The sequence below is a fragment of the Oncorhynchus nerka genome, unplaced genomic scaffold (assembly GCF_034236695.1).
Source record: "Oncorhynchus nerka isolate Pitt River unplaced genomic scaffold, Oner_Uvic_2.0 unplaced_scaffold_1221, whole genome shotgun sequence".
In the NCBI taxonomy this organism is placed as follows: domain Eukaryota; kingdom Metazoa; phylum Chordata; class Actinopteri; order Salmoniformes; family Salmonidae; genus Oncorhynchus; species Oncorhynchus nerka.
The window spans coordinates 146,523-160,358 of record NW_027040113.1 but is presented as its reverse complement, the minus strand read 5'-3'; the positions used below and the strand labels follow the sequence as shown (position 1 = coordinate 160,358).

Sequence of the window (13,836 nt, the reverse complement as noted above, 5' to 3'; positions counted from 1 at the left end):
AGAACCCTACAGAACAACAGAACACTGTTAGAACCCTACAGAACAGAAACCCCACAGAACACTGTTAGAACCCTTCAGAACAACAGAACACTGTTAGAACCCTACAGAACAACAGAACACTGTTAGAACCCTACAGAACACTGTTAGAACCCTTCAGAACAACAGAACACTGTTAGAACAACAGAACACTGTTAGAACCCTACAGAACAACAGAACACTGTTAGAACCCTTCAGAACAACAGAACACTGTTAGAACCCTTCAGAACAACAGAACACTGTTAGAACCCTTCAGAACAACAGAACACTGTTAGAACCCTTCAGAACAACAGTTATATGTCTTACCTCAAGCAGCACACTGTCTACCAAAGGGTTCAACTCTTCTGCTTTTCTCTGAACCTGGAGAAGTAGAGGAAGGGAGTCAGAGAACCAATGGGGGTGATGATCAGCTGATCACCTGACAGAGAACCAATGGGGGTGATGATCAGCTGATCACCTGACCTTAATGCCATTCATTTATTGTGTTGGAGATAAAGTCCCAGTACACACACACACACACATCTTACCCCAACGGTGAGCAGAGTATCAGAGAACTTCCTGGCAAGACAACCCACCTCCCGACACATGGCACACGTCAACCTGCAACAAGCAGAGTATCAGAGAACTTCCTGGCAAGACAACCCACCTCTCGACACATGGCACACGTCAACCTGCAACAAGCAGAGTATCAGAGAACTTCCTGGCAAGACAACCCACCTCCCGACACATGGCACACGTCAACCTGCAACAGTCACAGACATTAACGATGCTCAGAATATACATATGAGTGGAAGGTCATATTCTACACACACAGATGCACCCTCCCCACCCCCCCCCCCACGGCCTGGTCTCTAACAGGTGTCTCCTGGTCCTGTCCCCCCCGCCTACAGCCTAGTCTCTAACAGGTTTCTCCTGGTCCTGTCCCCCCCCTACAGCCTGGTCTCTAACAGGTTTCTCCTGGTTCTGTCCCCCCCAGCCTGGTCTCTAACAGGTTTCTCCTGGTCCCCCCCCCCCTACAGCCTGGTCTCTAACAGGTTTCTCCTGGTCCTGTCCCCCCCCCCCCCCTACAGCCTGGTCTCTAACAGGTTTCTCCTGGTCCTGTCCCCCCCCCCCCTACAGCCTGGTCTCTAACAGGTTTCTCCTGGTCCAGTCCCCCCCTACAGCCTGGTCTCTAACAGGTTTCTCCCTGGTCCAGTCCCCCCCCCCCCACAGCCTGGTCTCTAACAGGTTTCTCCTGGTCCAGTCCCCCCCCCCCTACAGCCTGGTCTCTAACAGGTTTCTCCTGGTCCAGTCCCCCCCTACAGCCTGGTCTCTAACAGGTTTCTCCTGGTCCAGTCCCCCCCCTGTACAACCTGGTCTCTAACAGGTTTCTCCTGGTCCTGCCCTCCCCCCCCTACAGCCTGGTCTCTAGCAGGTTTCTCCTGGTCCAGTCCCCCCCCCCCCCCCCTACAGCCTGGTCTCTAACAGGTTTCTCCTGGTCCTGTCCCCCCCCCCCCCCCACAGCCTGGTCTCTAACAGGTGTCTCCAGGTCCTGCCCCCCCCCCCTACAGCCTGGTCTCTAACAGGTTTCTCCTGGTCCTGTCCCCCCCTACAGCCTGGTCTCTAACAGGTTTCTCCAGGTCCTGCCCCCCCTACGGCCTGGTCTCTAACAGGTTTCTCCTGGTCCTGTCCCCCCCACAGCCTGGTCTCTAACAGGTTTCTCCAGGTCCTGCCCCCCCTCCCCCTACAGCCTGGTCTCTAACAGGTTTCCCCCCCCCCCAACAGACCTGGTGAGTATGTGAGCCTGGTCTCTGGCAGGTTTCTCCTGGTCCTGCCCCCCTCCCCCTACAGCCTGGTCTCTAACAGGTTTCTCCTGGTTCTGCCCCCTCCTACAGCCTGGTCTCTAACAGGTTTCTCCTGGTCCTGCCCCCCTACAGCCTGGTCTCTAACAGGTTTCTCCAGGTCCTGCCCCCCCCTACAGCCTGGTCTCTAACAGGTTTCTCCTGTCCCCCCCCCCTGGTCTCTAACAGACCTTCTCCTGGTGAGTCCCCCCCCCCCGTACAACCTGGTCTCTAACAGGTGTCTCCTGGTCCTGTCCCCCCCCCCCCTACAGCCTGGTCTCTAACAGGTGTCTCCTGGTCCCCCCCCCTACAGCCTGGTCTCTAACAGGTTTCTCCTGGTCCTGTCCCCCCCTACAGCCTGGTCTCTAACAGGTTTCTCCTGGTCCTGTCCCCCCCCACAGCCTGGTCTCTAACAGGTTTCTCCAGGTCCTGCCCCCTCCCCCCTACAGCCTGGTCTCTAACAGGTTTCCCCCCCCTACAGCCTGGTCTCTAACAGACCTGGTGAGTATGTGAGCCTGGTCTCTGGCAGGTTTCTCCTGGTCCTGCCCCCCTCCCCCTACAGCCTGGTCTCTAACAGGTTTCTCCTGGTTCTGCCCCCTCCTGCCTGGTCTCTAACAGGTTTCTCCCCCCCCCCTACAGCCTGGTGAGTATGTGAGCCTGGTCTCTGGCAGGTTTCTCCAGGTCCTGCCCCCCCCCCTACAGCCTGGTCTCTAACAGGTTTCTCCCCCCCCCAACAGACCTGGTGAGTATGTGAGCCTGGTCTCTGGCAGGTTTCTCCAGGTCCTGTCCGTGGAGGATCAACTCTGCCACCTTGTGGAGCTGTTCGATACTGCGGGCTGTCACCTCCGCCAGGGAGCCCACTGAAGACAGGTACACTGCCTAGACACACACACACAAACACACACACAATATATAGACATTAACACACACTACGTGCTTAAAACGAAAAGCGAGGGAAAGAGAACATGAGACAGACAGACGGAGACAGACAGACAGACAGACAGGCAGGCAGACAGACAGAGGGACAGACAGACAGACAGACAGACAGTTCTCTGTCCAACATCAGATCTCACCTCTACAGACCTGGATCGTCTCTCTTCCTCATTCTCCTTTAGCTCCTCCCCCTCTTTCTTCTCCTTTAGCTCCTCCTCTTTCTTCTCCTCCAGTTCCTCCCCCTCTTTCTTCTCCTTTAGCTCCTCCCCCTCTTTCTTCTCCTTTAGCTCCTCCTCCTCTTTCTTCTCTTCTTCTCCCTCTCTTGTTTCAGGTTCTCCTCTTTGCTCCTCCTCCGTCGCCCCCCCGATGGTATCTGTGACGACGACAGGTTTCTCCACCTCTCTCACCCAATCATGCGCTCTCATCCTGGCCTGGGGATGAATTGACATTTGTTATATAAATAATCTAATATAAAGAGTTACTAGCAGACCAAAGCTCTGGTTAAACCGGATGCCCTCAGATAACTCTGGGCCCAGTGTCCTCAGTCAAGTCTAGAGCCTGTGTGCAATGACATGATTATCCGAAGGACACACAGCTGCCATCACGCAAATATTACTCCCCTGTAAAACTACAAAGAGCATCCTGCAACACTAACGAGCTTAGAAGTGCCAAGCTATCTCGCTAGCATTGAACCCAGCATGCACTCCTGCAAAGACAGGAAACACCTGAGCCTGAAGCAGACATTACCAATATCCACGTTTCCTGGACACACATACATTTCATGAAGCACTGTACACACACACTCTACCCCCTACTGGTCGGGTGCCAAGAGCAAAGGACTTTGCTGTGCACCAATGGGGCCCGCTCTGGCTAGAGCAAGGCCCGCCTCCAACTCTTCAGGTCCAGTCAGAAGACCAACACGACGAGACTCCACCTACATTATTCTGTGTATACATTCTGTTGTAAACTCTGGCTGAGCAGCCTAATTATTCTGACTCCTCACAGGAGTCACATTCCTTAGGTCCGTGCACGATAAACGGCAGGACAAGATAACTTTGACCAATAAACTGCCTTTTTGATACACCTGATTCCACTCTGTCCAGCGTCGTTGTTTTGCATTCCCTCTCCAGTATGAAACACCAACACATGACATCACTAAACTTTAACCTAAAATAATGAACTCTTATTCAGTAGATTCAATTAAGACTGTGTGTCTGTTACCTTGTTGAGTTTGTCTGTGGTGACTGTCTGTTACCTTGTTGAGTTTGTCTGTGGTGACTGTCTGTTACCTTGTTGAGTTTATCTGTGGTGACAGTGACTGTCTGTTACCTTGTTGAGTTTGTCTGTGGTGACAGGGACTGTCTGTTTCCTTGTTGAGTTTGTCTGTGGTGACTGTCTGTTACCTTGTTGAGTTTGTCTGTGGTGACAGTGACTGTCTGTTTCCTTGTTGAGTTTGTCTGTGGTGACTGTCTGTTACCTTGTTCAGTTTGTCTGGGGTGACAGGGACTGTCTGTTACCTTGTTGAGTGTCTGTGGTGACTGTCTGTTACCTTGTTGAGTTTGTCTGTGGTGACTGTCTGTTACCTTGTTGAGTGTCTGTGGTGACTGTCTGTTACCTTGTTGAGTTTGTCTGTGGTGACTGTCTGTTACCTTGTTGAGTTTGTCTGGGGTGACTGTCTGTTACCTTGTTGAGTTTGTCTGTGGTGACTGTCTGTTACCTTGTTGAGTTTGTCTGTGGTGACAGTGACTGTCTGTTACCTTGTTGAGTTTGTCTGTGGTGACAGTGACTGTCTGTTACCTTGTTGAGTTTATCTGTGGTGACAGGGACTGTCTGTTACCTTGTTGAGTTTGTCTGTGGTGACAGGGACTGTCTGTTACCTTGTTGAGTTTGTCTGTGGTGACAGTGACTGTGTGTTACCTTGTTGAGTTTGTCTGTGGTGACTGTCTGTTACCTTGTTGAGTTTGTCTGGGGTGACAGGGACTGTCTGTTACCTTGTTGAGTTTGTCTGTGGTGACAGTGACTGTCTCAGTTACCTTGTTGAACATCTGTGGTGACAGGGACTGTCTGTTACCTTGTTGAGTTTGTCTGTGGTGACAGGGACTGTCTGTTACCTTGTTGAGTTTGTCTGTGGTGACAGTGACTGTGTGTTACCTTGTTGAGTTTGTCTGTGGTGACTGTCTGTTACCTTGTTGAGTTTGTCTGGGGTGACAGGGACTGTCTGTTACCTTGTTGAGTTTGTCTGTGGTGACTGTCTGTTACCTTGTTCAGTTTGTCTGGGGTGACAGGGACTGTCTGTTACCTTGTTGAGTTTGTCTGTGGTGACAGTGACTGTGTGTTACCTTGTTGAGTTTGTCTGTGGTGACTGTCTGTTACCTTGTTCAGTTTGTCTGGGGTGACAGGGACTGTCTGTTACCTTGTTGAGTGTCTGTGGTGACTGTCTGTTACCTTGTTGAATTTGTCTGTGGTGACAGGGACTGTCTGTTACCTTGTTGAGTTTATCTGTGGTGACAGGGACTGTCTGTTACCTTGTTGAGTTTGTCTGTGGTGACTGTCTGTTACCTGGTTGAGTTTGTCTGGGGTGACTGTCTGTTACCCTGTTGAGTTTGTCTGTGGTGACTGTCTGTTATCTTGCTCAGTTTGTCTGGGGTGACTGTCTGTTACCTTGTTGAGTTTGTCTGTGGTGACTGTCTGTTACCTTGTTGAGTTTGTCTGTGGTGACTGTCTGTTACCTTGTTGAGTTTGTCTGTGGTGACAGGGACTGTCTGTTACCTTCAGACCAGTTTGTCTGTTGACTGTCTGTTACCTTGTTCAGATTGTCTGGGACAGGGACAGTCTGTTACCTTGACCAGTGTCTGTGGTGACTGTCTGTTACCAGTTGAGTGTCTGTGGTGAACTGTCTGACCTTGTTGAGTTTGTCTTAAACATCAGTTACCAGAGAGTTTGTCTGGGGTGAACATCTGTTACCTTGTTGAGTTTGTCTGTGGTGACTGTCTGTTACCTTGTTGAGTTTGTCTGTTAAACATCAGACCAGAGACTGTCTGTTACCTTCAGTTTGTCTGTGAGAGACAGTGAAACATCAGACCAGAGAGTTTATCTGTGGTGACAGGGACTGTCTGTTAAACTTGTTGAGTTTGTCTGAGAGTGACAGGGACTAAACATGTTACCTTGAGAGTTTGTCTGTGGTGAACAGTGACTGTGTGTTACCTTGTTGAACATGTCTGTGGTGACTGTCTGTTACCTTGAGAGTTTGTCTGGGGTGACAGGGACTGTCTGTTACCTTGTTGAGTTTGTCTGTGGTGACAGTGACTGTGTGTTACCTTGTTGAGTTTGTCTGTGGTGACTGACAGTTACCTTGTTCAGTTTGTCAGGGGTGACAGGGACTGTCTGTTACCAGAGAGTGTCTGACTGTCTGTTACCTTGTTGAATTTGTCTGTGGAGACAGGGAACTGTCAGTTACCAGAGAGACAGATTATCTGTCAGACAGGGACTGTCAGTTAAACTTGTTGAGTTTGTCTGCAGACCAGAGAGACAGATTAAACATCAGACCAGAGAGAGACAGATTAAACTCCTCCCCATCAGCAGCTGGAGAGAGACAGATTAAACATCAGACCAGAGAGACACAGATTAAATATCAGACCAGAGAGACAGATTAAACATCAACCGGAGAGACAGATTAAATATCAGACCAGAGAGAGACAGATTAAACATCAACCAGAGAGAGACAGATTAAACATCAGACCGGAGAGAGACAGATTAAATATCAGACCAGAGAGAGACAGATTAAACATCAGACCAGAGAGACAGATTAAATATCAGACCAGAGAGAGACAGATTAAACATCAACCAGAGAGACAGATTAAACATCAACCAGAGAGAGACAGATTAAATATCAGACCAGAGAGACAGATTAAACATCAGACCAGAGAGAGACAGATTAAACATCAGACCAGAGAGACAGATTAAACATCAGACCAGAGAGAGACAGATTAAACATCAACCAGAGAGAGACAGATTAAACATCAGACCAGAGAGAGACAGATTAAACATCAGACCAGAGAGAGACAGATTAAACATCAGACCAGAGAGAGACAGATTAAACATCAACCAGAGAGAGACAGATTAAATATCAGACCAGAGAGAGACAGATTAAACATCAGACCAGAGAGAGACAGATTAAACATCAGACCAGAGAGAGACAGATTAAACATCAACCAGAGAGAGACAGATTAAACATCAACCAGAGAGAGACAGATTAAACATCAGACCAGAGAGAGACAGATTAAACATCAACCAGAGAGACAGATTAAACATCAACCAGAGAGAGACAGATTAAATATCAGACCGGAGAGAGACAGATTAAACATCAACCAGAGAGAGACAGATTAAACATCAGACCAGAGAGAGACAGATTAAATATCAGACCAGAGAGAGACAGATTAAACATCAGACCAGAGAGAGACAGATTAAACATCAGACCAGAGAGAGACAGATTAAACATCAACCAGAGAGAGACAGATTAAACATCAGACCAGAGAGAGACAGATTAAATATCAGACCAGAGAGAGACAGATTAAACATCAGACCAGAGAGAGACAGATTAAACATCAGACCAGAGAGAGACAGATTAAATATCAGACCAGAGAGAGACAGATTAAACATCAGACCAGAGAGAGACAGATTAAACATCAACCAGAGAGAGACAGATTAAACATCAGACCAGAGAGAGACAGATTAAATATCAGACCAGAGAGAGACAGATTAAACATCAACCAGAGAGAGACAGATTAAATATCAGACCAGAGAGACAGATTAAATATCAGACCAGAGAGAGACAGATTAAATATCAGACCAGAGAGAGACAGATTAAACATCAGACCAGAGAGACAGATTAAATATCAGACCAGAGAGAGACAGATTAAACATCAACCAGAGAGACAGATTAAATATCAGACCAGAGAGAGACAGATTAAACATCAACCAGAGAGAGACAGATTAAACATCAGACCAGAGAGAGACAGATTAAACATCAGACCAGAGAGACAGATTAAATATCAGACCAGAGAGAGACAGATTAAATATCAGACCGGAGAGAGACAGATTAAACATGAACCGGAGAGAGACAGATTAAACATGAACCGGAGAGAGACAGATTAAATATCAGACCAGAGAGACAGATTAAACATCAACCAGAGAGAGACAGATTAAACATCAACCGGAGAGAGACAGATTAAACATGAACCGGAGAGAGACAGATTAAACATCAGACCAGAGAGAGACAGATTAAACATCAGACCAGAGAGACAGATTAAACATCAGACCAGAGAGACACAGATTAAACATTGTCTAGTAATAACTGGGTTGTTACAAAAAGAGTGCCCTATGATATTTTAAATAGAGATTGTGCACTAATATTGAATTTTAAAAGACTGTTAAATTAAATGAAGTGCCCTTTTAATATAGACCACATGGAGAATGCAATAAATCCTTTTTTATTTTAATATGAATTAAAAGCTAAAGTGCCAACATTTTAGGCAGATTTCAACCAACTAAATGCCCGTAGAGACTGCACGGTTTTAGCCGTCTAATTCCACAACTTTGTCGATATCGTGGAAAAATTATTGGTTGTAAACGATTTTCGGACATCTTGGCTGGTTCAGTGAGACAGGGTCTAGGTCTGCTGGTTCAGTGAGACAGGGTCTAGGTCTGCTGGTTCAGTGAGACAGGGTCTAGGTCTGCTGGTTCAGTGAGACAGGGTCTAGGTCTGCTGGTTCAGTGAGACAGGGTCTAGGTCTGCTGGTTCAGTGAGACAGGGTCTAAATCTGCTGGTTCAGTGAGACAGGGTCTAGGTCTGCTGGTTCAGTGAGACAGGGTCTATCAGTCTGCTGGTTCAGTGAGACAGGGTCTAGGTCTGCTGGTTCAGTGAGACAGGGTCTAGGTCTGCTGGTTCAGTGAGACAGGGTCTAGGTCTGCTGGTTCAGTGAGACAGGGTCTAGGTCTGCTGGTTCAGTGAGACAGGGTCTAGGTCTGCTGGTTCAGTGAGACAGGGTCTAGGTCTGCTGACCAGTGAGACAGGGTCTAGGTCTGCTGGTTCAGTGAGACAGGGTCTAGGTCTGCTGGTTCAGTGAGACAGGGTCTAGGTCTGCTGGTTCAGTGAGACAGGGTCTAGGTCTGCTGGTTCAGTGAGACAGGGTCTAGGTCTGCTGGTTCAGTGAGACAGGGTCTAGGTCTGCTGGTTCAGTGAGACAGGGTCTAGGTCATGCTGGTTCAGTGAGACAGGGTCTAGGTCTGCTGGTTCAGTGAGACAGGGTCTAGGTCTGCTGGTTCAGTGAGACAGGGTCTAAATCTGCTGGTTCAGTGAGACAGGGTCTAGGTCTGCTGGTTCAGTGAGACAGGGTCTAAATGTCTGCTGGTTCAGTGAGACAGGGTCTAGGTCTGCTGGTTCAGTGAGACAGGGTCTAGGTCTGCTGGTTCAGTGAGACAGGGTCTAGGTCTGCTGATTCAGTCTGATTCAGGGTCTAGACACTAGGTCTGCTGGTTCAGTGAGACAGGGTCTAGGTCTGCTGGTTCAGTGAGACAGGGTCTAGGTCTGCTGGTTCAGTGAGACAGGGTCTGGGTCTGCTGGTTCAGTGAGACAGGGTCTAGGTCTGCTGGTTCAGTGAGACAGGGTCTAGGTCTGCTGGTTCAGTGAGACAGGGTCTAGGTCTGCTGGTTCAGTGAGACAGGGTCTAGGTCTGCTGGTTCAGTGAGACAGGGTCTAGGTCTGCTGGTTCAGTGAGACAGGGTCTAGGTCTGCTGGTTCAGTGAGACAGGGTCTAGGTCTGCTGGTTCAGTGAGACAGGGTCTAGGTCTGCTGGTTCAGTGAGACAGGGTCTAGGTCTGCTGGTTCAGTGAGACAGGGTCTAGGTCTGCTGGTTCAGTGAGACAGGGTCTAGGTCTGCTGGTTCAGTGAGACAGGGTCTAGGTCTGCTGGTTCAGTGAGACAGGGTCTAGGTCTGCTGGTTCAGTGAGACAGGGTCTAGGTCTGCTGGTTCAGTGAGACAGGGTCTAGGTCTGCTGGTTCAGTGAGACAGGGTCTAGGTCTGCTGGTTCAGTGAGACAGGGTCTAGGTCTGCTGGTTCAGTGAGACAGGGTCTAGGTCTGCTGGTTCAGTGAGACAGGGTCTAGGTCTGCTGGTTCAGTGAGACAGGGTCTAGGTCTGCTGGTTCAGTGAGACAGGGTCTAGGTCTGCTGGTTCAGTGAGACAGGGTCTAGGTCTGCTGGTTCAGTGAGACAGGGTCTAGGTCTGCTGGTTCAGTGAGACAGGGTCTAGGTCTGCTGGTTCAGTGAGACAGGGTCTTCTGCTGGTTCAGTGAGACAGGGTCTAGGTCTGCTGGTTCAGTGAGACAGGGTCTAGGTCTGCTGGTTCAGTGAGACAGGGTCTAGGTCTGCTGGTTCAGTGAGACAGGGTCTAGGTCTGCTGGTTCAGTGAGACAGGGTCTAGGTCTGCTGGTTCAGTGAGACAGGGTCTAGGTCTGCTGGTTCAGTGAGACAGGGTCTAGGTCTGCTGGTTCAGTGAGACAGGGTCTGGGTCTGCTGGTTCAGTGAGACAGGGTCTTTAGGTCTGCTGGTTCAGTGAGACAGGGTCTAGGTCTGCTGGTTCAGTGAGACAGGGTCTAGGTCTGCTGGTTCAGTGAGACAGGGTCTAGGTCTGCTGGTTCAGTGAGACAGGGTCTAGGTCTGCTGGTTCAGTGAGACAGGGTCTAGGTCTGCTGGGACATTCAGTGAGACAGGGTCTAGGTCTGCTGGTTCAGTGAGACAGGGTCTAGGTCTGCTGGTTCAGTGAACAGGGTCTAGGTCTGCTGGTTCAGTGAGACAGGGTCTAGGTCTGCTGGTTCAGTGAGACAGGGTCTAGGTCTGCTGGCTGGTTCAGTGAGACAGGGTCTAGGTCTGCTGGTTCAGTGAGACAGGGTCTAGGTCTGCTGGTTCAGTGAGACAGGGTCTGGTCTGCTGGTTCAGTAGACACTATGTCTTGCTGGTTCATTAGACAACGTGTGCTAATCTGTTCGCCCTCGCAGGGTCTGTAGTTTATAACATTCTGGTTAATTATAAACATAGTTTGATATTTTTACTCGGGACAGGGTCTGGGTCTGCTGGTTCAGTGAGACAGGGTCTAGGTCTGCTGGTTCAGTGAGACAGGGTCTAGGTCTGCTGGTTCAGTACCCAGGGTCTTAAAAATCTTGGCTGGTTTAGTGAGACAGGGTCTAGTTCTGCTGCTTCAGTGAGACAGGGTCTAGGTCTGCTGGTTCAGTGAGACAGGGTCTAGGTCTGCTGGTTCAGTGAGACAGGGTCTAGGTCTGCTGGTTCAGTGAGACAGGGTCTAGGTCTGCTGGTTCAGTGAGACAGGGTCTAGGTCTGCTGATTCAGTGAGACAGGGTCTAGGTCTGCTGGTTCAGTGAGACAGGGTCTAGGTCTGCTGGTTGGTCGTTGGCCCTGTCAGTGTCAGAAACGTTGATCCTTTATCGCAATGGTCACCAACCTTTTCTGATTCAAGGTCACTTTGAGTCAAAATACAGATTTTTTATGACTTATAAAATGTAACCCTCTGCCACATGAACCAATTATAAAACAGTTCTGAGGTTTGTGCCGTAAACTACAGGCCCAATGTATTGATTGAATTGTCCTGCCAATGTTGTTCTTCTCAGACCATTTTTTGAAATTATATTTTTCAGAAGAAACGTTGAACAACTAATAGTCAAATCACAGTGTAAGAACAGGTGGGCAGGTTCTAGTCTTTAAGGCCATTTCCTGTTGCTTTGGTTAGAAACGGTTTAAACTGAGCTGCTAGGACACAACATGCCAACTCTGGTACCCGTAGATAGACAGATTAGAAACGGTTTAAACTGAGCTGCTGGGACACAACATGCCAACTCTGTTACCGGTAGATAGACAGATTAGAAACGGTTTAAACTGAGCTGCTAGGACACAACATGCCAACTCTGTTACCCGTAGATAGACAGGTTAGAAACGGTTTAAACACTGTTACCCGTAGATAGACAGATTAGTATTTAAGGACCCAGCTGTGTTTATCAGTATTTAAGGACCCAGCTGTGTTTATCAGTGGTTAAGGACCCAGCTGTGTTTATCAGTATTTAAGGACCCAGCTGTGTTTATCAGTATTTAAGGACCCAGCTGTGTTTATCAGTATTTAAGGACCCAGCTGTGTTTATCAGTAGTTAAGGACCCAGCTGTGTTTATCAGTATTTAAGGACCCAGCTGTGTTTATCAGTATTTAAGGACCCAGCTGTGTTTATCAGTATTTAAGGACCCAGCTGTGTTTATCAGTATTTAAGGACCCAGCTGTGTTTATCAGTATTTAAGGACCCAGCTGTGTTTATCAGTGGTTAAGGACCCAGCTGTGTTTATCAGAGGTTAAGGACCCAGCTGTGTTTATCAGTATTTAAGGACCCAGCTGTGTTTATCAGTATTTAAGGACCCAGCTGTGTTTATCAGTAGTTAAAGACCCAGCTGTGTTTATCAGTATTTAAGGACCCAGCTGTGTTTATCAGTAGTTAAGGACCCAGCTGTGTTTATCAGTAGTTAAGGACCCAGCTGTGTTTATCAGTATTTAAGGACCCAGCTGTGTTTATCAGTAGTTAAAGACCCAGCTGTGTTTATCAGTAGTTAAAGACCCAGCTGTGTTTATCAGTAGTTAAAGACCCAGCTGTGTTTATCAGTAGTTAAAGACCCAGCTGTGTTTATCAGTAGTTAAAGACCCAGCTGTGTTTATCAGTAGTTAAAGACCCAGCTGTGTTTATCAGTAGTTAAAGACCCAGCTGTGTTTATCAGTAGTTAAAGACCCAGCTGTGTTTATCAGTAGTTAAAGACCCAGCTGTGTTTATCAGTAGTTAAAGACCCAGCTGTGTTTATCAGTAGTTAAAGACCCAGCTGTGTTTATCAGTAGTTAAAGACCCAGCTGTGTTTATCAGTAGTTAAAGACCCAGCTGTGTTTATCAGTAGTTAAAGACCCAGCTGTGTTTATCAGTAGTTAAAGACCCAGCTGTGTTTATCAGTAGTTAAAGACCCAGCTGTGTTTATCAGTAGTTAAAGACCCAGCTGTGTTTATCAGTAGTTAAAGACCCAGCTGTGTTTATCAGTAGTTAAAGACCCAGCTGTGTTTATCAGTAGTTAAAGACCCAGCTGTGTTTACCCAGCTGTGTTTATCAGTAGTTAAAGACCCAGCTGTGTTTATCAGTAGGACCCAGCTTAAAGAGGAGCTGTGTTTATCAGTAGTTAAAGACCCAGCTGTGTTTATCAGTAGTTAAAGACCCAGCTGTGTTTATCAGTAGTTAAAGACCCAGCTGTGTTTATCAGTATTTAAGGACCACTTTGTAACTCACACAGAGGAGTAGAACACTGGGGACTTAGATCACCCCTATCCACTGTCTCCTCTCCCTCCTTCTTCTCCTCTCCCTCTCCTTCCTCCTCCTCCTCTCCCGTGTGGCTGACGAAGATGTCCTTGATGGCGATCAGTTCTTTCTTTATCTCCTCCTGATCCTCCTCTTCCAGGGAGGAGAGGAACGACTGAACCTGAGAGGAGAAAAGAGGAGGAGATGAACGACTGAACCTGAGAGGAGAGAAGAGGAGGAGAGGAACGACTGAACCTGAGAGGAGAGAAGAGGAGGAGAGGAACTGAGAGAGGAGAGAAGAGGAGGAGAGGAACGACTGAACCTGAGAGGAGAGAAGAGGAGGAGAGAACGACTGAACCTGAGAGGAGAGAAGAGGAGGAGATGAACCTGAACCTGAGAGGAGAGAAGAGAGAGGAGAGAAGAGGAGAGGAACGACTGAACCTGAGAGGGGGAGAGAGACTGAACCTGAGGAGATGAGGAACGACTGAACCTGAGAGGAGAGAAGAGGAGGAGATGAACGACTGAACCTGAGAGGAGAGAAGAGGAGGAGATGAACGACTGAACCTGAGAGGAGAGAAGAGGAGGAGATGAACGACTGAACCTGAGAGGAGAGAAGAGGAGGAGAGGAACGACTGAACCTGAGAGGAGAGAAGAGGAGAGGA

General features: G+C 48.2%; 1 protein-coding gene across 1 annotated transcript in view; it reads right to left on the bottom strand.

Moving 5' to 3' along the window:
* Positions 1-273: 273 nt before the first annotated feature.
* The window catches only part of fam114a1 (family with sequence similarity 114 member A1), a 20,234-nt gene continuing 6,671 nt past the window's right edge, over positions 274-13,836 (bottom strand). The window contains exons 7-14 of the mRNA XM_065015909.1: positions 13,166-13,355; positions 6,336-6,371; positions 5,835-5,845; positions 4,267-4,299; positions 2,930-3,220; positions 2,596-2,735; positions 564-636; positions 274-396 (exon numbers count right to left, since the gene is read on the bottom strand). Of these exons, the coding sequence (XP_064871981.1) occupies positions 289-396; positions 564-636; positions 2,596-2,735; positions 2,930-3,220; positions 4,267-4,299; positions 5,835-5,845; positions 6,336-6,371; positions 13,166-13,355 (882 nt within the window). The 3' untranslated portion in view covers positions 274-288. The remainder of the gene's footprint in view (positions 397-563; positions 637-2,595; positions 2,736-2,929; positions 3,221-4,266; positions 4,300-5,834; positions 5,846-6,335; positions 6,372-13,165; positions 13,356-13,836) is intronic.